The sequence below is a fragment of the Astyanax mexicanus genome, chromosome 24 (genome assembly GCF_023375975.1).
Source record: "Astyanax mexicanus isolate ESR-SI-001 chromosome 24, AstMex3_surface, whole genome shotgun sequence".
NCBI classification, from domain to species: domain Eukaryota; kingdom Metazoa; phylum Chordata; class Actinopteri; order Characiformes; family Acestrorhamphidae; genus Astyanax; species Astyanax mexicanus.
The window spans coordinates 6,283,916-6,308,649 of record NC_064431.1 but is presented as its reverse complement, the minus strand read 5'-3'; the positions used below and the strand labels follow the sequence as shown (position 1 = coordinate 6,308,649).

General features: G+C 36.1%; 2 protein-coding genes across 3 annotated transcripts in view; one reads left to right on the top strand and one right to left on the bottom strand.

Moving 5' to 3' along the window:
* The window catches only part of cdk18 (cyclin dependent kinase 18), a 548,438-nt gene that overhangs the window by 231,693 nt on the left and 292,011 nt on the right, over positions 1-24,734 (top strand). The window lies entirely within an intron of this gene.
* On the bottom strand, positions 1,393-16,813 carry nucks1a (nuclear casein kinase and cyclin-dependent kinase substrate 1a). 2 transcript variants are annotated; one of them, XM_049471775.1, is made up of 9 exons: positions 16,663-16,813; positions 16,448-16,543; positions 10,981-11,030; positions 10,652-10,745; positions 10,301-10,347; positions 10,060-10,209; positions 8,858-9,007; positions 6,937-7,089; positions 1,393-5,959 (listed from the first exon to the last, which is right to left on the bottom strand). In XM_049471775.1, exons 2-9 carry the CDS (start codon positions 16,462-16,464, stop codon positions 5,718-5,720), a joined length of 903 nt encoding a protein of 300 aa, XP_049327732.1. In that variant the 5' UTR covers positions 16,465-16,543; positions 16,663-16,813; the 3' UTR covers positions 1,393-5,717. The 2 variants fall into 2 exon arrangements, with proteins under 2 accessions (XP_049327732.1, XP_007251469.2); XM_007251407.4 differs by having other exon boundaries at positions 16,448-16,813.

The following is a 24,734-nucleotide window of genomic DNA, read 5'->3' as shown; positions in this document are numbered from 1 at the left end:
ACCCCATTGATGGAACTTCAATGTAATGTCAAAATAGCCATTGTGACGACACCCCATCATGATGTCAAAATGGTCCTTGTGATGCAACACTATTGTGATGTCAAAATGCCATTGTGATGAGACAATTGTGATGTCTAAATGGTCATTATTATGGCACTCCTTTGTGATGTCAAAATGGCCACTGTGTTAACACTATTGTTATGTGAAAATGGCCAGTGTGATGTCAAAACTGCTGTTGTGATGACACTATTGTGATGTCAAAATGGCCATTATGATGACACTCCATCATGATGTCAAAATAGCCATTGTGATGACACTATTGTGATGTCAAAACTGCTAATGTGATGACACTATCGTGATGTCAAACCCGCTATTGTGATGACACTATAGTGATGTCAAAATGGCCATTCTGATGGCACCCCATCATGATGTTAAAGTGGCTATTGTGATGACACCCAATCATGATGTTAAAATGGCCATTGTGATGACACCCTATCATGAGGTCAAAATGGCCATTCTGATGGCACCCCATCATGATGTTAAAATGGCTATTGTGACGACACCCCATCATGATGTTAAAGTGGCTATTGTGATGACACCCAATCATGATGTTAAAATGGCCATTCTGATGGCACCCCATCATGATGTTAAAATTGCTGTTGTGATGACACCCTATCATGAGGTCAAAATGGCTATTGTGATGACACTATTGTGATGTCAAAACTGCTAATCTGATGACACTATCGTGATGTCAAACCTGCTATTGTGATGACACTATAGTGATATCAAAATGGCCATTCTGATGGCACCCCATCATGTCAAAATGGCCATTGTGATGATTCCCCATCATGATGACAAAATGACCATTGTGATAGCAAAATGGTCATTATGACATCACTCAGTCATGATGTCCATTGTGATGACACCACATTAGGCCAAAATGGCCAATATGATGACACTCATCATGGTATAAAAATGGCCATTGAGAAGACACTCCATCATGCCAAATTGTGATGGTACGTTGTGATGTTATAATGGCATTTGTGATGGCACTTAATTCTGATGTCATAAAGGCATTTGCAACAGCACTTCATCAAGAGGTCATAATAGCAAATGCATTTTTGTTCCACTTTACAATTATGTGCTACTTTGTGTTGGTCTATCACAAAAAATCTCAGTAAAATACATTTAAGTTTGTGTTTGTAAGGTGATGAAATGTGAAAACGCTCAAGGGGTATGAACACTTTTGCAAGCCACTGTAAAGCAGATTTAATTAGACTAATAATATACCATTCAACGTTAACTTTTGCATAAAACAGTTATACTGAATTGGGCTGGGGTTTGTTTAATCGTTTGGATTTTTTTGAAACAGCAAAAAGATGCACAAACTCATTTACTTTTTAAAATCAAGATACATTTTTATTTCTTTTCTTAAAAAACAAATTACAAAAAAATCTGAGGAGAATGACAAAAAACAAAACCAAAAAACAACAACAAAAAAAAACAGGTTGTTATTTTTTTTTTGTTTGTTTCACCATTTGTGGATTCAAAACCAATAGAGACGACACACTGGGAGAAGGGGGCGGGGCGAGGAAGGGGGGGTACTCTTATGATGCCTGGCACAAAAGACTGAACCGTGTCGGGATGCTAGTTTTGCCGTAAAGGTGTGCGTTCATGCATATGAGGAGAAGCGAAGCCCTGTGCGTCCAGAACACTTCAGTGAAATCAGGAACTCCTCACACCAACATGTAGGCAATCCTAAAGCACCCACTGAAGCTGGACAAAGCAGCTTAATGGAACGATCCGGAAGTGAACTCTACAGAGAAATGAACACGCATTTAAAAACCCCAATCCAAACACAAACTCTACTGATACATGAAACATCCACAGGGACTACGAGCTCCAGAAACCTTCCAAACTCTGAGATCACACTATAGCGAGAGATGATAATGATAATAATAATAAGGTCTGATGTCTGATTTATGGTATTTATTCGTATATTGGTAGTTTGCTTAACATTCTAGACATGTACAGCATCATTTAGGGTCTATCCGCTCAAGTTCTAGTGTGCTTTCCCCGTCATTCATCACTGTTTATCACTGTTTATCTCCTCTGACGCCAGAAACCAGAATGTGGCAAAGCTTGCATGGGCTCCATTCAGCTTAAAAAAAAAATAAAAATAAGCAAAGAAATAAAAGAAATAAAGAGAGAAATAGAGAAAAGACCCACAAGGCTTTGCAAGGCAAGCATGGCGCACACAAAACCTTCATTAAAACGCCTCCCATAGAGTTACACTGCTTAAGGCTCCGTCCGAGCGCGCACAAACACACACACACACACAGACGCACTCATGCGATGCACGTCAAAACTTTATACTACAGTCCCAACATGAGATGACCTGGAAATGTGGATGGGAAAAAAAACAAACAATCAAAAACAATATTAAAAAAAAAAAAAAAAAAACTAATTTCATCCAACATGTTCATCAGTAAAAACCAGTTACGACAACAGCACAGTTCTTCTGAATTATATAAAATAATAATAATAAAAATAAAATAATGGAAAAAAAAAAAAAAAAAAAAAGAAGTGAGTTTTCCTAAAAGAGGTGAAAAATAAAACTCGTGTCGAGGAGGGACGAGATGGCCAAAGCTGTCGACAGTACCTTGCCAAAAAAACGACCTCAACACCACAGGCAATGATAAAAACCGTGAAAAAACTAAAAAACAAAGAGACCCAGCATGAAATCCAGGCCTGCTGCTTTCCTAACATCAATCAATCAATCAGATACAGGCAGCTGATTGGCAGCTGATACTACAATAAAGTGGAAAATAAAAAAAAACATGAATATTTTACATTTCACTGTGGGAATCCGGGTCACTGACGGAGGAAATGCTGTCGGTCATTGATCATATCCTGATCAAGATTTAAAAAAAAAAAAAAAAAATAAAAAATAGATATAAAACAAAAAATAAAGCTAAGAATTAATAATAATAATTAAAAAAAAAAGATAGTGTGCGCGCATATAGCAAACAAAAAGTAAGGTTATTTGTGTTCAGTAGATTTGGTTTGATACATTTGTTGTATTTTTTTTTTTGGAAATAAATCTTATACCTGTTGGAAAGACTTCTAATTAGCTAATTACTCTTTTAAATAAATCCACATTTGTAAGGAACATGCTTTTATAGGATTAACAGCAAAAAAAGAGCCAAATCTTCTCTGCCAATGCCAAACAGATGATTATTCTCCGATTATTCATTTAATCGCTTGGTGATCATCTTCGAGTGTCGTCTTCTTGTTGAGTCTCTGACATCCCTCATTATAAGGAATTTAGAGCCTTCAGCAGTTTGAAAATGCTGGTACCAGGGCTCAATCCAAATAATGTCGCAACCCCCACCCCCCCAAAACACCAGCTTGTCCAAGTTGTGCGATGCCAATTTTTGAAGCAGACACCTACTGACCACTGTAGCAGAGCCCATGCTCACAGACGCTTCCAAGCAGGGGTACCAGAAGCTCAGAACAAGTGTCATTAGCAACAGCAAAATGAGCTGTTTGGCATTGGCAGAGAAGATTTGACGATTTTTGTTTTTTTTCATGGGTGCAAATCAAATACTACTCAGCTCTGCTGCCCAGCTCACAAATGCAAGTTCCTTACAAATGTGGCTCCATTTAAAAATGGGAATTAACAGGTTTTCCAACTGTATATGATTTACAGCCAAGAAGCATTGCAACAAACACAACAGAACTACCAAACACAAATTTCCTTACATTGTCATGCCATTTATGTTTAAATATAATAACTGCTAGTCCTCCAGGGGTCACTTCACAACCGACTCACAAATAAGCCTCACCAGTGTTTCCTAATGCTGTCTTTTTCCCTACGAATCTACAATCTACCTGCGTTAAAGGGGAATAACACCACCAACGTCAACTTAATCACCACCAACTCAGGAAAGATCACATGGTAACACTGCTGTTAAGAAAAAAAAAAGTCATTCAGAATGGTTGTGAAATTATGCAAAAGGTTCTGTTCCATAGAGAAAAAGGTCAGATGAAAGTAAGATGTATTTTGTAAAGTTTTTAAAAGAAAGCTCCCCCACAGATTTTATACAGATAATATACTACATGGAATAAAGAGAAAAATATAAAGAGGATATACTGCTTGATTGACTGAGACATCGTTTTTTTTTTTTGTATGCTAGTTTTAAAAATCATAAAAAGGAAGAAAAACATATTTCCCTAAAGAAAGCTTTTGTTTTGTTAGTTTTTTTGTCCTTTTTCTAGATTTACGATATTATATTACTATTATTAACATGACATATAAAACTGGAAACATACCAAAAAAAGAAAAAAAAAAGAAGTGTGTATAGGAGGTTAGGTTGGCTGGTCAATAAGGATGGGAAAAAATGACTACATTAATATACAGCTCAGATCTTTGATTTCACCGAATCGAAAACCTCTGGAATGTAATAAAGAGTAAGATAAAGGCATAAAGTTATCCAAAAGCAGTGTGCAAGACTGGTGGAGGAGAACATGATGCCAAGATGCATGAAAACTCAAATATTGATTTCTGAACTCTAAAAATCTTATGAATATGAACTTGTTTTCTTGTTTTGCATTATTTGAGGTCTGAAAGCTTTGCATATTTTTTGTTAATTATGCCATTTCTCATTTTCTGCAAATAGATGCTTTAAATGACAATATGTTTATTTGGAATTTGTGAAAAATGTTTTCTGTAGTTTATAGAATAAAATAAATGTTCATTTTACTCAAACATAAACCTATAAATAGCAAAATCAGAGAAACTGATTAAGAAACTGAAGTGATCTCTTATTTTTTCCAGAGCTGTATAACTGAACCACCAGCACCTTGTAAAGAAATGAGCTGAAACTTTTCCCTAAAGTGAACAATTTCACAAATAATTTAACTCACTCTGAATGACTTTCTTTCTATTTCTATTTCAACAACTAAAATCAGCAGAAATTTAAATTCGAGTGTCAGTGGTTGATGTAGTAAAGTGGTAGTTTTTCCCCTTTAATGGTAAACTCAAGGAAAACACTCCTGCCATCCTGTGGATCCTGTGGGTACTCCAAAACCAAAGCTGAGAATTTCACTGTAGTGAATTGTGGGGAGAGACCCCAATAAAGCTGAGCTGTAGAAAAGGGATGTAGTTTAAAAGAAAAACATAAAAGAATTGTAACCGTCGGCGAAATAACCGTCTAAAGCAGCGATCCATCATCTTAAACGCAAGTAGATCAGCTAAAACATAAGGGGGGGGGGATCTTCATAGCTTTATACGGATAAATAAAACCAGTTCAGTTCAGTCACATTCTCCTGCAATTACATACATGCCGTTAAGTCTAACGCGTCCTGGGACAATGCGGTTTGTGATATGGAATTTATAGGTTAAAAAAAATAAAAAAAGAACAATAAAACAAACCAAAAAAAAAAAAAAATTAAAATCAATCCAATAGTTCAAACCATTGAGCCAGGTCACCACAGACTCTGAAAACAAAACCCTCAGAAGAGAAACAAAGCAAGAGAGAGAAAGAAGAAGAGGGGAGAAGAGATAACAAGAGAGAGATAGAATGAAAGAATGATGAAAGAAAGAGAGAGGGAGAGGTAGAGAGAGACAGAGAGAGAGAAAGAGGGGGAAGTCAGAGAAGAGAGAGAGAAAAGTGAGATGCAGATGGGGAGGGGAGCTGCCATTCAGAGCCTGGCTAGTCTTCCCCAGATGGAGCATCTTCTTCTGAACCGTCCTCCTCCTCCTCCTCTTCCTCCTCCTCAGGGGCGTCCTCCTTCTTCTTGGCGGGGGGCGGAGAGTCCTTCTTCTCCACCTCGTCCTCCTCTTCGTCCTCCACCGGGCTCTCGGGCTCCTCCTCCTCTTTGGGCGAGGATTTCTCCAGGGCCTTAGCCGCGCTCGGGCGACCCTTTCCCTTGCCCTTCATTGGACTTGGGGTGACTGAAAGAAAAAAAAAAGATGAATACCAACTTTAACTTAGTCGTTAGACCACAGGAGCAAACACCACATAAACAGCCCCAACTAATTTCTCTCCCACTTAAGACAGAGTGAAATATTCCCCAAAGTTACTTTATTTCAGTAATTCAGTTCAAAATGTAAAACTAATATATATATATATAATATAGATGTATTACACACAGAGTGATCTATTTTAAGCATTTCTTTCTTGTATTGTTGACCATTATGGCCAATTACAGCCAATAAAAACCCAAAAATCAGTGTCTCAGAAAATTTGAATATTATACAAGACCAAGTGGTACTTTTGGCAGTGTAGGCATTGTGCCAAGTCCTGCTAGAAAATGAAATTGTCAGCAGAGGGAAGCAGGAAGTGATTCTGTAAGATTTTTTTGGGAAAACAAAACTACACTGACTTTAGACTTGATAATAAAACACAGTGGATCAACACCAGCAGATGACAGACATGTCTCTCCAAACCATCACTGATCATCAGTAAATTTTACATTTCATTAAACAAATCAAGGGAGCAGAGTCTGGAGGAAGAGTGGAGAGACACACAGTCCAAACTGCTTGAGGTCTAGTGTGAAGTTTCCACCAATCAGTGATGGTTTGGAGAGACATGTCATCTGCTGGTGTTGATCCACTGTGTTTTATTATCAAGTCTAAAGACTTCTTACAGCACTTCATGCTTCCCTCTGCTACTGACAACTTTTATGGAGAAGTAGGTTTCATTTTCCAGCAGGACTTGGCACACTGCCCACACTGCCAAAAGTACTAATTGGTCTTATACAATATTCTAGTTTTCTGAGACACTGATTTTTGTATAATATGTGAGTTTCACATTTTGAACTGAATTACTGAAATAATTCTCTAGTACAGCAGTGGAGCACTAAAGTTCAGAAACTTTTATGGTTCAGATTTTCTGACACATACACACTGCAATAAAAAGTGAGGTCTACCTGTAGCCTTTAGCCTGGGTTTGGGGGACTTCTTCTCCTTCTTCTCCACTTTCCTCCCTCTCGGGGCGATCTTCTTGCCCTTCTTTTTGGAACGGCCATAGTCACTGTCATCGTCATCATCCACCATGAAGTCTTCATCACTGCCGGATTCTTCTGCAAAGTAAAAGAGAAGATTATTGGTAAAGACTAAGCATTCATTTTTGCTCTCCAATGCTCGTTTCTGTTCTGAATAAAGTCTCTCGTGAGATTACTCACGTCGGCTGTTTTTTTATTTTTATAATTTGGGTATTATACTGAATTCAAAGCATCATATCTGTAGCAGTATTGAAATTTTTAAAACAAGACCCAGCCCTTATTACATCAAGTGGATATTTGAGAATATAGTGTAATATAGAGAAATATAAACTTTCTCCATTTCGGCATCATTTAACTGAAGATTTTGGAGAGCTGAAGAGAAAATCCTGCCAGTAGGAAGTGAATTTCATGTGTAGAGTAAATACTGACAGCTCCTGTTCACGCCGATGAATCACACACTCGCAGATTCTCATTCATGTTGGGAGTCTAAACACTATTACTCCAATAGCAGCACAGAATATGGTTTGATTTGTTCTTTACTCACTTAAGGGGTGAAGATAGATATCCTATATCGATCCATCTTGAATTTTATTTGAATGAGACACTGACTGCACACAGGTGGACTTTATTTCAGTAAGAATGTGATTTCTGAAGGTAACAGGTTGAACCAGAACTATGTAGGGGCTGCGCAGCAAAAAAGGTGAATACATATCGTCGCTGTCCAATGAAAAACACTTATCTCCAAAAGAGCAACTTTACAGGAGAGAGAAAAAACCTTGTAAACTTTCAATGGAAGTCAATGTAAAAAGAGTTTATTTCAGGTCATTTTGAAGAGTTTCTATTGGTCTGTTCATCAAGAAATTTTGGCACAGTGTAAGAGACAGTTTGTCTGTTCAAATTATTTAGTAAACTAAAAATCGATGAAAATGGAGATAAGTGTTTTTCATTGCACAGCGACGATATGCAGTTTTACTTATATATATATATATATATATATATATATATATATATATATATATATTTTTTTTTTTTCCCCCTCATTTCACTTTACCAACTTAAGACTATTTTGTGCAGATGCATCACATACAATTCAGATTGAAAATAATTATATTTAAACACAGATTTTTTTTCATAATTTTCTTACATTACAAACAACCAACAACAACAAAAAAAGCCACTCTAAACAAATAAACAAGATCACACTGAATGAATGTTTGAGCAATTATGTAGAGCCAACAGAGACAGAAACAAAACTCCCCAATCCTCATCCGGTCCATTCATTCCCTACAACATTTGGCAGCATGTCCTAGGTGTTCCTAAGCTGAAAAACGCTGACAATGAAACACGATCCAAAAGTACACTCTTAAAATAAAAGGTGCTGCAGAGGGTTTTCTCTGAGAGATGCCAAGAATCAATCACTACACGTAAAAAATCTACCAACAGGGTAAACAATTTGTTCTTAGTGATATTTCTTAAAATGAGCAAGCTCAAAAATCAAATTAAGAGACTTAAACCAAGAAAAAAAAATGGCTGATGAGTTCAAATGGATTAAAACAAGGTGAAAAAAGTTGTTGTTCCTAAAATAACCAAAAGAAATAATCTAATACTTACAAAAATCCTTCGTGATTTCAATTGCTATGGTTTTATTTGGTGTTTGTTACAAAAAGATGAATTATGGAACTACAAGTGGTGGTTTAGATTTAGTAGCATCTTACCTTACCTTACATTTTGCAACTCAAACACAAATATTTGATAATTTTTCCTTAATAACTAAACAACCAAGTATAATTTTCCACAAATTTAATACAAAGCAGTAAAATCCCCTCATTAAACACAGTAAACTTACGGTCCACGAAGGCCGGCTCCTCTTCGTCCTTCTCCTCATCCTCACTTCCTCCTCCCAGCAGGATCTCTCTCTGTTTGGATGCAGCCTTAGAGGCAGCTTGCCTCACCTGCCTCGGCTTCCTGCTCACCTCCTTGTCCTCGTCACTCTCGTCTGCACAGGGAAACCACAACACACACGGTCAAGAGTCTTCAAAAAGTGTCTAATTTCTACTGGCATTACCTACTGACCAAACACATGCTCTGACGACAAATAAGATCAGACAAATTTCATACAAAACTGTTTAAAAAAATAACTAAATAAATAACTAAATAAATAAATAATAAATAATATATATATATATATGTGTGTAAATAGGAAATATACATAAAAAAGTGATAGAGTATGGTGGCTAAGCAGTGAGAGCAGCAGAAGAGGAAAATTCGGGCATTTGTATAGAAGATGCTTCTGCTACTTTTAAGTTGTATATCTGGCTGCATTTTGGCTCCAGTGGAAACAATAAACGGTAACAGAGTGACCAACAAGACACAAACCATATATAAATACTGTAAGTAAATCCTACACGTGACTGTTTCATAGACAGTTGTACTAATCTATTAGCTCTGTACTGTATTTAAAAAAAAATTCTGTCTCTGTTTGCACTTCAAGCATAGTCTTAATATGACTGGTTATGGTTATGCAAAGTTAAATTACAAGAGATTTAGGAGAAAAAAAAAAAAAAAAAAAAAACACAAACCATAGTCTTAATATGACTGGTTGTGGTTTGCACTTATTGTTTGCACTATAGAAGACCTAGAAAAGTTTTATTTTTATTTTTTACTAAAAATTTCTTATAAAATCAATGTGTGAGAGAAACCTGTCTGTTAAGTTTGCGTTATATGATTTTGTCAAATAAAACTCTAGTTTTCAAGCCATTTTTCATTTTTGATGTTTTCTTTAAAAAAAAAAAAAAAATCAAATCTCGTCTCGTTCTCGTGAACCCAGCATTGTGTCTCGTCTCGTGATATTAGTGTCTCGTCGCATCCCTTATATATATATATATATATATATATATATTTTTTTTTTTTTTTTTTTTTTTTTTGAAGTAAATCTGAAACTGTGAAACTATAGTAAATAAAAACCTGAATTTTTAATGCATTTTTTAAATTTGAGCTGAGGGTGGAGTCAGCTAAAATCAGGTGGTTTGAGCGATAAATGGCACCTACCAGAATCTCGTTTCCTCTTCAGTGATCTTTTGCCAGGTTTCTCCGGCTTGCTTTTCTTTCCCTTTTTCCCCTTCTTAGCTTCGTAATCGCTTCCACCGTCCTCTTTCTCCTCTCCTCCAAAGTCATTGTCTTCATCACTACCAAAATCATCTGACAGGGTGTAGACAAGAAAACTGCAGTTACTTCTACAGCAGAATCTATTTAAACTTAACCTTCACGACTAATCATAATACAAACTTACCGGCTGAATCATTTTTGGATTTGGACAGCTTTTCGTCTGAGTCCTCGCTGAAAGAGAATCCACATGGAATCCATGAGAAACAAACCACTACAAGAGCAGGATTGAGCACTGAGCAGTTTGTGCAGTAGACTGCATAGTTCGAATTAGCAACCATTTATGTGGGTCAGACGCAGGCTGTGGATTTTAAACACTCATAATCCTGCAGTCCATTAACAGAATTAGCACTGGCAATACGGTCTGCTCGAGCAGGCATTAAACTACTCCCATAATGAGAGAACAATTAAAACCACCAGCTTAAGCATCATTATCAGTGAATACAACAGTATAAAGAGGGAGAAGAAGAACCTCTACCTCTCTTCCTTGGAATTCTTGGTCTTCTTGTGCTTGATTTCACGGGGGGCTGCACGCACCTTCTTGGGCTTTTCGGAGCTTCTCTCGTAGTCCTCTGAAACATACACAGGTAAACATGTTGAAGTTAGAGAAGCAGGAGATGCCCACACAGCCAAACTGATCTAACCTGACCAAACCTGAAAAGCTCAGCTGCTCAAGAGCCAGAGCTTGTTCCAATAAAAAAAATCAAAATCAAATCAGATTTGAGTCACTTTCATATGTTGTCCTAAATTTTATATATATATATATATAATAAATATGTCAAGTCTTTATTTTAAGTGGTACATTACCTCCATCATCAGATTCATTGAACTGTGAATAATTCACCACCTTCCGGTTCCTGTGGAGTAAAGCAAAATTTGTTATTATTATTAATCAGGTAAATTGTAAGCAATGGTAGCTCAGCAACAACAAAAAAAAAACTAAAGAAAAAAGTGTCTGATTTCCAGGCCTCGTCCCAGGATGTGCTGATTAAGACAAACAAACTCTGCCCCATTTACTGCAGACAACACAGGAGAGCGCTGGCTGGAACCTACACCATGCGTCCTGTTTTAAAGTAAAGTAGGGGATGCTGCCTTCCCCATCGCCAGAGTACTCGTTCTTCCTCATGCCTTCTTCCTCAGCCCACCAGAGCGAGTGCGTGTGTGTAGGAGAAGGAAGGAGAACAGCGAGTGCTAAGCACCAAACCGCAACTGCTTTGGTCTTGCCGGAGTAATTAAGTCGCACCACGTCTGACACAATAAAGGTGAAATGTTAGCGGAGCTGCCGCTATAAAACCCTTAACAACAAGAGGGTATATTACACGGAGAAGAAAAAGGATAGCCTGGGCCACTGTCCTCTTACACTGCCATCATCTCCTCGGACAACACCTCTTCATCACTTCTACACCGTCTCAGCCTTGTTAGTGTAAAAACGACGCAAGACTAGAACTGAAAAAGCAAAGACCTAAATGTCTCAAGTACCGAAATGTGAAGGTCAACTCTTTTTATCGAAAGCTTTTACTAAACTTTTTTAGCTACAGTGCGCCAGCAAATTCACTTCACAAAATAATTTTAAAGTCTAAACTGTTTTAGATTATTTTTTTTAATAGTTTTTGGAATGTTAGTGTTTTTTTGTCATTTTAAATATTGGTTTGTTTTAGTTGCATTTTAACCTTTTTCATAGTTTATTTATTTATATCTTCTTTTATTGATTTTAGTCAATGCTTATTATTTTTAGTTTTCAGTTTTATTTATTCATCTGTAGTTGCATTCTTATTTTTATTACCTTCGATTTTCTGACCTATATTTTTATCAGTCCTACTAAATCTTAGTTTTTTTTATCTTGTTGTTTTATATGGTGTTTTAAAATATATATTGTATTATTTATTTATTTTTGCCTTTTCTTTGACAATCCCATCAATGCGTATTGGCTGGGCTACATTGTAAATGAGGGCTACGCTCATAGACTGTATATAGCTGGACAGAGCATCGTCTCTTAAAAGTGAAGCCACCACAGGTCGGGCGCCCCCTGCTGTTCGGCTGCAGAAAGCTGTGTAACCCCACCCATCCCCATAGGTTTCAATGGCAAAACAGACATTCAATCACGTTTTTTTCTATTATACTGTAATTCTACCTCCATTATTAAAATGCAGCAGCTAGTGTAACCTCTGCTTATATTGTCAAATTTATATATCCCCACAGAATTCGGGTTTTTTTTTTCGAATTCTTTATTCGGCTCTATTCAAAAAAGGTGTGGTTATGGTAAAAGGGCTGGTTATGGGCGGGACCAATAACAGACCGTCAGCTCCGCTCCGCCCCGCTCTGCAGTCTGTGACCACGAGGCAGCCCTCAGGGGCGGGGTTATTTAAATGAGTAGGCGGTCTCTCCACAGCCTTTCTCCCTCCTCTGGTCTCTACTGCGCAGACTCTTGTCTCTGAATCGCCAAAATGGCGGAAGATTTTGGCTTCATTTTCATTGAATGAATGGGAACAGCGACACGGCGTCCATCTTTATATACAGTCTATGGCTACGCTCAATGTAATAAAAGTTTAAATAAAAGGTATGTTAATTGATTGATTGAATACTGTCCTCTCCCAAAAATACAGGAAACTACCAGCATTAAAAAAAAAAAAAAAATACACTATGATTTTGACAAATTACTTTTTAAGTAATTGATACCACTAATATAAACAAAATGTTATTTTTCAAATCTAATGTTGATATTTCTTTAAAAAAAAAAAAAAAACTATTGGTAGTTTAATCACAAGTAATGCTTTTGTTCTTAATAAAGCAGCAAAAAAAAACTGCTCATTGTTTTTGTTCCACAAAGAAGACATATACACTCTTATGGTTACAGTGTAAGATTTTTCATGCCCACTATGAAATAAATATGCTGTTTTAGAATAGTTATTAATTTTTGGTTACAATTTAGAAAAAGGTATAAAAACAAAGTAGCATTTGGGTATCAGTATAAAATCCAAAAGTATTGTATCGTTGTCAATTTTTTTAAGAACCTTAGCCAGCCCTACAAAAGACACGATTCCCATTTCCCAATATCTACGATGTAAATAACAACAGGCCTTATTCACCAACTGTTTCTAAGAAGAAATTTTACCTTTGACCCATTCATATTTCTCATTTCTACCCCAACAAAGAGTGTCACTCTTTCCCTCAAAAGTGGAGTTTTAATGGAAGTGGGAAAATGGGAAATGGGACAACCCTTCAAGAAGCAGACACTTTGTCTAAATAAATAAATATAAAAAATAAATAAATGAGAACACTGCTTCATTACCAGACTATTAGCAGCTAGCGGTGCTCTGTGGGGACTTCACCATCATTTATCAGTTGAAGGGAGCTAAAATGTTAGCTACATAGCTACATACATGATTTCTCCACAATGTTTATTCTGATCAAATGTATAAGGCTGCAACAAAAGGCATACATGTATAAGTAAAAAAAAAAATTGTTATACAAGTAAGTTTTTTTTATAATTTAGGTAAATATGCCAATCATGATGAATGTCTATATATACACATTTTTTATAATACAAAAAAGAGAAGGAAATAACATGAAAGCAATGGAATAAAATTCTTCTAATAACTGAATGCTTTGCTCTTTCTGACAAACACAAATATAAATGTACTTCAACTGAGAAATTCTACAATTTTCTAGAGAACTAAACTGGCGGACATATTTGGTCAGTCTACTGTCCAATCTAAGCATCAGCTTAATCTAAAAATCGATTTTTTTATTATCAAATTTCATCACTATCCCTATGTAACACTATGGCTGTGGGCGGAGCCTACAGAGTGGCAGATTTCCAGGTAGGGGGTTGGTGACCACTGTTCTACATGAAGCTCCTGCTTTAAAGAAAATCTTATTAAATTATCTACAGTTTGCTGAAGTGTACGCACCACTAAAACCAAACATTATGCTGGATTTTACTGGTGGAAGGATTTTTTAAATATGCATATATAAAAGAGGGCATGACAAGTAATATGCCAGCCACTCCTATATTTATATTTATGCATATAAAGAGAAAATTCTGCAATAATTTGAGGGAACATTTTGGGTCTCCATCAGTTTCTACACAATGATGTATTTTACCTTAACTTGCTGCTTAAATGTCTCACATGTTCTAAAATAACAATGTTCTAAAAGACAAACAGATCACACGAGTATATGAACAGAAAAACAATAAGTCTACAACAAACGAATGACAAGATATAAAAAAAAAAAAAAAGAGATGGGGGGGTATTGATGCACTGAATATCCTAGTCCGGCCACTTTAGTCTGGTGGAGAATGTTAATGATTAAAGGAAATAATTATTAATAAAGACATTTTGTGATTACTACTTATTAAATTGACATACATTTTTTGTATAATTTAACGAATTGATTAAGTGACAGCTAAAAAAGTTTCCAAAATCCAAACGGATTTTCATTCTAAAGTAATTTTAACCATGCTATGTTTTTTATTAAATTACTTCTCCACTCAATCTGAATGTCAGGAAAATTGGAAAAAACAAATAGGCAAATAATAAAAAAAAAACAATAAAAAAAAACATTTTTCACTCAGTTTTATGACTTTACATTTTGCCCACTCATTTTATAACAACTGTAAGTTGGACTATACATATAGTTGGACTATATGGCACTTACATTTCTAACCCTGCCCCTCTTTAATGTCAGTTCAAGAATGTTATATTTGAAATAAATTATTAAGTATAAATAAAGCATTAAAATAATTTTATATAGAAAAAATATTTAATTTATTTTCCCAATTTTCTACATTTTAATTTCTGCACATCAGAATTAGAATGTCAAAAATTATGTTTTATGATAATTAATCTTGTAAAGTAGGACTATACAATCAGATGTGCGTTACAAAATGCAATAAAAAATAGTAATAAACTGAACAAAATTAACTTTTATTCAGATTGTGAGGGAACAGATTTTAAAACTTGATCAATAAAAAAATGTCTGAAAACCAATTTCTTCTATACTGTATCAAATGGTACAAATTAAATAATGTTAAGTAAGTTTTACACTGAACAGTCAGAAAATTGATCTGAAACATTACACTGATCATTTCGGTTACTGGATATTATTTTTCATAAAAAAATATATGATAAAAAAATTTAAATAAAACATAAAATTCAGATATAATATATCCATAGCTCATTTCTACAAGTATCAGTCTGAAAAAGGGGGTGTGGCACCTCGACACCTAAATCATGACCCCGCCCCCTCGGTCTGACGTCACGCGGGCAACGTTAACGTAGGAGACGCAGCGGAGATTTTTTTTCTCGGTGTGTGTAAGAGAAGAGGGGGTTCACCAGCTCTCTCTTTCCCATTGTTTCAGGAAAAACGCAGCGAGAGCTCCATACTGTGATACAGCCTCCCACCGAGCCCCAAAACATATACACACAATTAAATAAATAATCAGATATAACCGCGATATTAAATAAATAATTAAATAAATAAGAGCCAATGGGGAGGCAGCAGAAGCGCGAGCCGTGAGTTTTCCAGCTCGAGCTGTATCTGTATCACCGCCTTGCCAGGATGAATGGAGAGGAGGCCATGTTTATTCTCCTGCTTGACTTCGCCACTGAGCGAAACAGCCGAGCGGATTAGCTAGCTAGCAGCTAACTAACATCTAGGACTACGTTTAATTGACCCAACGTTCAGCATACATCTAAACACACCTATTATATCACAGCTAGATACCACAGACACTGTGTAGAGGGTGCTAACCATAAAACCCCAGAATGCATGCACGCGCGCACACACGCGGCGGCGCGAGATAGATAACCTAGCTAGCCATAGATGAGCTAAGAAGCGCGCGCAAAATAAAAGAAAAGATTTTACCTACAAACAGAGCTACTAGCTATAGGTTATCCAGAAACATGGACCTGACTGGCTGCTACTATTGCATGCACACACCGCACAAAGGATTGCACGTGCAAATTATAGTTATGTTAACCTAGCTAGCAAGCCAGGATCGCTGAAATAGCTAGCTAGTTAGGTAAGCTAAAATGCAGCTTATTGTGCAAAATAATAATAATGCACGCATGCATGCACGCGCACACACACACAGGCACAAGTATGCATGCAGGCAGGCTGACTGGCGCGCGCGTGAACCAAACTCAAGCTCAAACAAGAGGAAAAGGAGAGTTGCATGCAAAATGTAAAATACAAAATGCAGAATGCAAAAATCAAGCCCCACAAGCAGGGGGACAGATCATATGAAACAAACACACGTAACATAGCTTACCTCACTGGTCTCGACATTGTTTTAAAGCCTTTTTCGCAGGAGGAACGTAGTGGAGCTCCCTCAGATCGGCGGCTAAACGAGCAACACAAAAAAAATCTAGAAAATAAAAAGCAAAAAAAGGAGGGGGGTTTTCAGCAAACGGGCAACCTGAATGCGACGTCTCTTATAAAGAGAGAGAGGAAAAAATAAAATAATAAAATAATAATTAAACCGACCCCCCTCTCTTCTCTCCTCTCCCTTGTGTAAATCTGTAAAAGCCTATAGCTAAATAGGCTTTAATTAAAATTTTCTCTTTTTTAGTACCTTCAGCTACTCAAAATGGTGAATAAAACAAACTGAAACTGCAGCCCTCGCGCAACCAAACCCCGTCGGCAGCCAGTGGGCGAGGCTTTGGGCCTGAGCACCGCCCACTCCTGCTATCGACGCCACGCGATTGGTCCATTTGAACGCGCGTCTTGCTTTCCGATTGGTCTACCCGCTTGTCCGTTAAACGCGACCCGCGTCCAAAACCCCCTCCCCCAGTCAGGCGGGTAGGTTGAGGAGTCATTCGCTGCTTAGAAAACAAAAAGAGGCCCTGAGTGGAAGAGAAGTGGCCTGAGTGGCCCAGTTTACAGCCTCAAAAACACTGTTTTAATCAGATTAGGCACAGATAATAATGTTAATTAGCAGTGTGAGTTAGCTAATGAGCTGGAAGGCTGTGGAATAAAGCATTTTTTTCGTTTTATTTCATGTGGTTTCCCCCTGAAATAAAAATGGTGGGCAGGGATGCAGCAGCCTTAGCTGTACTGTAGCTTGCTTGAACAGGTCATATGTAGAGAAGGCCACACACACACACACACACAGTATGTTTGTATTACTGTCTTTGTGGGATGTATGAACCACTGATATAATGTTGCTACACAAATCAAATTCTCAGGGTACTTACATACCTACAGTGCCGCTACAGTATTTCTGTTTTTGCTTTTTTTTTGTCATACTTATATTTTTCAGATTAACAAAAAAGCTTTTATATCAGACATAGATAACCTGAGTTAATATATATAAAAAACACTTTATAACACGCCTGTTATGTCTCAGGCCAAATTTACCCTTATTACATTTTGAAGATCTAGGAAAAATGGTTAAAAGTATTTATTTTACTATGAAACTTTATCTGCTTGCCTTAATTAGTGTAATCAACATATACTATTACAATGATTTATCTCACATGTTTGCAACCACCCCCTGCAAAAACTAAAACTAAAACAAAATTGCAATGTTATGTTTTAATGTTATGTAAAACTATTGTGTTTCATATGTTGGCCTTTCAAAAGAAATAAAGTTTGAATACATATTTTTTAGTCTAAAAAAGGATAAAAATTAATTTCAGAAAGTCAAGCATGGTGGTGGTAGTGTGATGGTCTGGGGCTGCTTTGCTGCTTCAGGGCCTGGAGTTTTTGCTGTAATTGTTGAAATCATGAATTCTGATCTTTACCAGAAAATCCTGAAGGAGAATGTTCATTCATCTGTTCATGACCTCAAGCTCAGGTAACCCTCCAATGTGTCTGAATTAAAACAATTCTGTAAAGAAGAGTGGAACAAACTTCCTCCACAGAGATGTGAAGAAAAAATACGTTGCCAGTTATCGCAAATGCTTCATTGCAGTTGTTGCCGCCAAGGGTGGCACAATCAAGTTATTAGATTCAGGGGCAAATACTTTTTCACACAGGGCCAGGTTGGTTTGGATAGATTTCTTTCCATAGTAAATGAAACTATCATTTAAAACATTTTTTAAAATATTTACCCAGGTTATATTTTTCTGATATTAATATGTGTTTGTTAAACTAAAAAAAAAATGATATGATAAAAAAGAGCAAAAACTAAATAAATCGGTAAGTTTTCACAGCAGAGAATCTTGGTCTTTTTCAAGTAGCAGGTATGAAAGAGGGCATGAACCACAGTCCAGATCAAAGAACCAGAGTTTGCTCCAATCAAAATAATATTAATGTACTTTTAATATATTTTAAATAAGCACAGAAGTCTGTTAATATATTTACAGCATACGTAGACATTTCTCACTATGTTTTGAGTACAATTAAGTATGTATATATATATATATTTTTTTTTTTTTCACCAGATAGTAATGATAGTATAGTTTTTAAACACAAGCCCAATCTAAAAAGGTTGGGATGCATTAGAAGCTAGATAGGCTGGACCTTACTAACATTGTTATACAAGCTGCTGAACAGTTTATATAATTATAATTAGAATTAGAATTAGTTTATATTTATGTTATGCTGACTTATGTCATGGCTAACTGACTTATGCGGTACTTCTTTTGCAACCGTAAAGTAAAAGTTTTAAAATACTTTCCATTCAATTTTAATGGAAATATACTCGACTGCAGCCTCAGTCCTACCACTTACATCCGTTTCCACCATTCTGAAGGCTTACACCAGTTTTGTTCTTCGATTTCTCAGAAATGAATGATGCGTTTATAGGCTGTATTGGGATGATATTACAAAACAGAACATATCCTCTTAGACAGCTCCATTCTAGGCTTTGAAACGTATTTACAGGGAGCTGTGGCTGTTAAAATTTAGACTTTCTAATACTGTAATACTGTTTATACTGCAGTTTTACAGTGGCTCCATCTGTGACAACCAAAACTTGATATTTGTGTTTGAATGCTACTGAAAGTGTCACTATAGGGTGCTTTCACACTTGTCTCGAATTAACGAGTTCACACCCAGGACCCATTCTCAGCTTGTTTGGAGGAAGGGCTCATTATCGCTGGTTTGCTTTCCTGTTCAGAAACTTCATCCAAACTCTGGAAAGTTCACCAAAACATTTTCAAGATAGGGTTAAGATAAACAATTATCTTTAAAGCTGCAGTGCTGTGAAGTATTTGGCCCATTTTTTAGATCATCAAACACATTTTAACATCAGAAAAGTCAACTTGAGTAAATATCAAAAAAAAGGTTTTAAGCATTTATGTCATTTATTAAAGGAGAAGTCTGGTGTAAAATGGGCTATTGTTGTAGTAAAACATGACAAAAAGTACTTATCTTTGATGAATAGCACACCTCCATTCTCCCACAGCGTTCAGAGATCCAACAATTTTAACAGTTTGTCCAAAAACACCCTTAAGACTGGGTGACACGGGGCATAATTTGCCCTGATAAATCGCCTTTTCCACCGTTATCCAGCTCAAAGTACCTCCACACCTCCTTGCTAAAATCTTTAGAGCCCTGACATTTAAAACGAGGCATTAACAACTTAAAAAGTGTGCCAGAAGCTTACTAAAAACACTGTTTACCTCCCATAATGGTAGCTTCAGCTCTGTGCGCTGCCATCTTTGTATTGATAATGTCATAGACATATATATACTTAGACTCTGTATGTGCAGTGGCAAAGACCATCAAAAACGATCGTCTCAGGAAAGGAAGACCAAGAGTTTCCTCTGTTGCACAGAATAAGTTCATCAGCTAAATGCTTCAGAGAATATTTTGATTTGTTGAAAACTTTCCTTTATTTTTTTTTTGACCGACCTACCATTTATCACTAGTTTTCTAAATAAAGCTCAGAAAAGAAAAGTTTGTGTAAAACTAAAAGAAAAATATTTTATATCATGTTATTTAGCAAATAAATTTACCATCATTAGTTCAAAGTTTAGGTAACTGGGGAAATTAATAACAGAATATTGTTATAAATAATTTTGTATATTTTTTAAATGATTTAAACCACTAATATAAATTGAATTTCATATTGACATCTAGCTTTTATTCATTTATTTACAGTTAAGTATCCATTATTAAAAGCTTAAATCATAAGGAGAAGAGAAAAAAGAACATTTCCACTTAACAATAACAATAAGTGTCTCTTAATAACTGTGTAGTTACACATTAACAACCCATGTAATAATAGTGTACCTACTGGTGACATATGCACCGATACAGATTTATTACATCTGTACAGGTGATTGTAATTGTACACGTGTCAACAGCAGCAATTGTGTTTGTTACCAGGCTGAAATGACTCAAATCTGATTTTTTTGCTCAATAATGTGGCTCAGATCTGATTTTTTGATGGCTGTGTGAACGTGCCGAATTACGTTTTCATTTTTTTTTTTGCATTAGATTTGAGTCACTTTCATATGTGGTCCTAAATTGGATACATATCCAATCCATGAACATGCAACATGAATGTGAACGGTTAAATCTGGATTCATGCGTCTTTTTGCTTTAACGCATACGCTATTTGCTTCTCTCTCATATCCACACATCTCTTGGTGCAGCTGTGCTGCTATAGCTGTAAAAAAACAGCAAAAGCAAACCGCCTGGCCTTTTTTCACCTCCTCGACCTGAGCATGAACTTCAGACCAGCTGTTTACTGTTTCTCCACTCCAGCAAAAGATGCTCCACATATGAGCTGCTAACAAACTCATCCATTTCCCTTTATAAAGCTACGAGTCTCTCGTCTCTCTAATATGAGTTTTTTTTTTGTTGTTGTTGGTGAAGAAGGCGACGTTTATACACGTATTAATGTGCACATGTGAGGCGACGTTTCAGGAACAGATTTGTTCACATTACACACAGATACAGATCACTTACATTTGTGAATGTGAACCGTCGAGATATGAGGAAAAAATTGGATTTGAGAAAAGTGGAGTGTAATGTGAGCGTAGCCATACTATGTATTTGTGTGTGTGTAAATTTTCACATTTAATAGTGTGTAATTAGTTGGCAGCTAATGGTATGTAATTATGGCTGTGATTGTTTTTTAAACACAAATATTTTTTTATCATGGGAATATTTTACAATTTTTCTAACTCACACTGATACACAGCGCTGTGAAAAGTCTTAAAAACAAACATCATGAAGCGATTTTTTTAACATAATTTTTAACATCGTATTTTTCCTATTTGTGGTTTCGGTATATCAGTGGGGCAGGGTTTGAAAAATGATGCTGCTTGACTCTCAGTTTCTCTCAGGCAGGGAAACCTGCTTTGCTTTGCGGGTGTTGAAGTGAGGAGAGGGAACGTCGCTATGGCAACCAGGTGAGGCAGTGCTCAATCTCTCTCTTACTCTCTCTCTCTCCATCTGCCTCCCTCGCTCCTATTTTCTTTTTCAATCTGTGTGTTGTTTGCATTTCTTTAACCTTGTGTAACCTTCAAACAGACCGTGCTGCAGGTCTCAGACTTTTACAGACTACACATGCTGCACACTGACCGCTGAGACCCCACATGTCCCGGGAGCAGGAGGTGGAGACATGGACATCCTGTTCTAACTATACAGGCCACAGTCACAGTATATTGGATTTAACTCATTGAGGTGATATTGTGGTATATATATATATATATATATATATATATATACAAAAATACACAGGGGTTGTACAATGAAACTGAAACATCTGTCATTGCAATGTTGGAGGTTTCATGGCTAAATTGGAGCAATTAGCAGGGTAAGAGCACAGTTTTGCTCAAAATATTGCAATGCACACAACATTATGGGTGACATACCAGAGTTCAAAAGAGGACAAATTGTTGGTGCACGTCTTGCTGGAGCATCTGTGACCAAGACAGCATGTCTTTGTGATGCATCAAGAGCCACGGTATCCAGGGTAATGTCAGCATACCACCAAGAAGGACCAACCACATCCAACAGGATTAACTGTGGACGCTGTAAGAGGAAGCTGTCTGAAAGGGATGTTCGGGTGCTAACCCGGATTGTATCCAAAAAACATAAAACCAAATTATTGTGGTCTAAAACCAGGTGTTTCAGTTTCATTGTCCAACTGCTGTATACTGTATATATATACACACACTACTATCACAGTAAAATTTTCTTGTTTTTAATGGAAACACACTTAAGATTATAAAATAAAGCAAATAAACATGACATGTAGACACAGTCAGAGTAAGAATTATATTGATTTTAACAAAAATGATGACTGTACCTGTACCACCTTTTGCAGCAATTACAGCCTGGCAGACATTCTAGCTGTTAACTTTTGGAGGTAATCTGATGTGATTTTACCTCAAAGCTTCCTGTAGCATCTCCCACAGCATGGCCTGGCCTGATGCAGTCTTTCTCCGTACCGTACGGTCCAGCTGCTCCACAACAGCTCAATAGGGTTCAGATCCAGAGACTGTGCGGGACACTCCATTACAGTCATTCCCTAAATATTGCCGACACAATTTGGAGGTGTGTTTGGGGTCATTATCCTGTTGTAGGATGAAATTGGCCCTAATCAGGCACTGTCGACAGGGTATGGCATGGTGTTTCAAAATCTTGTGGTAGCCTTCTTTCTTTAAGATCCCTTCCACTCCCACAAATCTCCTATTTTACCACCTCCAAAGCCCCCAGACCATTACGCTGCCTCCACCATGCTTGACAGATGCTATTAAGCATTGGCCATGCAATATCACTGACAGTTGGCTGTGAAATATTTAGTAGTGAGGAAATTTCACAACTGGACTTGTTGAGAGCTATCCATTTTTTCACTAATGTTTGTGATTATTATGCTATAGTGCACTAAAGTGTTCTTGTAGCCGCATTATTAATCAGTATATTTAAAGAAGTTTTTGTACTTTATATTTATTTTAATTGTATAAAAATAGTACAAAAGTCGGTACCACTTTAAAATAAGACTACCTTTATAAAGGGTTTATAAATGGTTTACACTCTAAAAAGTGATTCTGTGTTTTAGTCAGTGGAAACTAATATTATTAAGTGGAGTGAACTTATCGGCCAGTATAACTCAATAAAATGAGTTCAGAGAACTTCAACCTGAAAACTTAAAAATGTTGGTTGAATTAATGAAAAAATGTGATTTGAACCAACTTTTAGTCACTACCTGTGTCAATGCTCTTTCTAGAGTGTTGGTTCATGCAGCTTTCCTATAGGCTCCTGGCACCATATATCTGCATATTGGGTGTGGCCTCTCCCTTACTTACCATCTTTGTGTTGTCTGTTGCCCAAAGCTACCTTATCCTAGGCGTGCAATATTATAATATAATTTGATTGCCAGGCCTCAGTGTTTGTGGGCTGTAAGAGCACATTAACTTTATTCTGTGTTTCTAGTGATCACAGTATGCTGGCTTTGAGCTACAGAGTTCACTCTTTGCTGAGTTTACTCCAGTATTATACTGTCAGTATTTGCAGTTAAATAATAATATACCAAATATGTTGAGAATACCACATTGAGTTAACTCAGCCTTTTAAGGCAGCAGGAGAACTTATATTGCTGAGTTTAAACAACTTGAAATGTTTTACAGTGTACTTTAAAATTATGAAGCACGTAATTAAGTTGGATGAACTGGATAATTTAAGTTGATTTGCCTTAAATTTAAGTTGAGATAATGAAAACTGTCAACTTGAAAGTAATCAAATAATTACGTTGAGCTAACTTAAAGGAATTGTGTTGATCTAACTAATTTTTTAAAGTTGGTCCAACAATTCTCTTTTTTCAGTGTACAATTAGTTAATTAATGGTTACTAATAAGGTTGTAAATGCCTTAAAAATCATTAATAATCAGTTATAACACATAAGTAGCAAGGGCAATGACTTGTTGTTTGTCAAAGAGTGAACCCATAGTCATCTACATTGTTGCTCTTTCTACGCATGTGTTATAACTGATTATTAATGATTTTTAAGGCATTTACAACCTAATTAGTAACCATTAATAAAATAATTGTAAACCATTTGTTAACGCTTTATAAAGGTAGTCTTATTTTAAAGTGGTACCCAAAAGTCTTACTTAAATTGTGCTTAGTGTACTTAACTGTACTAAAATGGAATTATTTTAAATATACTTAAGTAACATTTAAACATTTAAACTACTTAATGTACGTAAGCCCATATTTTAAATATGCTTACAGTAAAATTATAATACATTTATTGAGTATTACAATTAGAAATGTACTAAGAATTGATGTTAAGTATATTCACCTTAGAGTACAAATATGTTTCTTCTTCCTGTCTTTTGTGGGTAGCACACTTCTAGTATACTTCGTTGGGTATAAAAATATATTTTATATACTGTACTACAGTTTTTAGCTTGTTACAAATGTACTTTAAAAAAGCTAAATGATACATTGTACTTTAAGTGAACTACTGTAACAGTTGTTTTTAACACACTTTGCTAAAACATTTACAAAAGTATATTTGGAAATACGTATTTTAGAAGTATATTGAATTACATTTAAGTAATGTATATCTAATAGTAGTCTATTAAAAAAAATACACTATATTGTACTTTTTAAAATGTAAAAAGTTTACTTTCAAATATTTGATGAAAGCC

What these genes read in the sequence shown, in the direction of transcription:
- nucks1a (XM_007251407.4), bottom strand. An exon ending in GAAGAGGAAACGAGATTCTG is followed by an intron (nt 9,008 to 10,059) that starts GTAGGTGCCATT and finishes TTCCCTGTGCAG; the next exon opens with ACGAGAGTGACGAGGACAAG. An exon ending in GGAGCCGGCCTTCGTGGACC is followed by an intron (nt 7,090 to 8,857) that starts GTAAGTTTACTG and finishes TTTACTTTGCAG; the next exon opens with AAGAATCCGGCAGTGATGAA.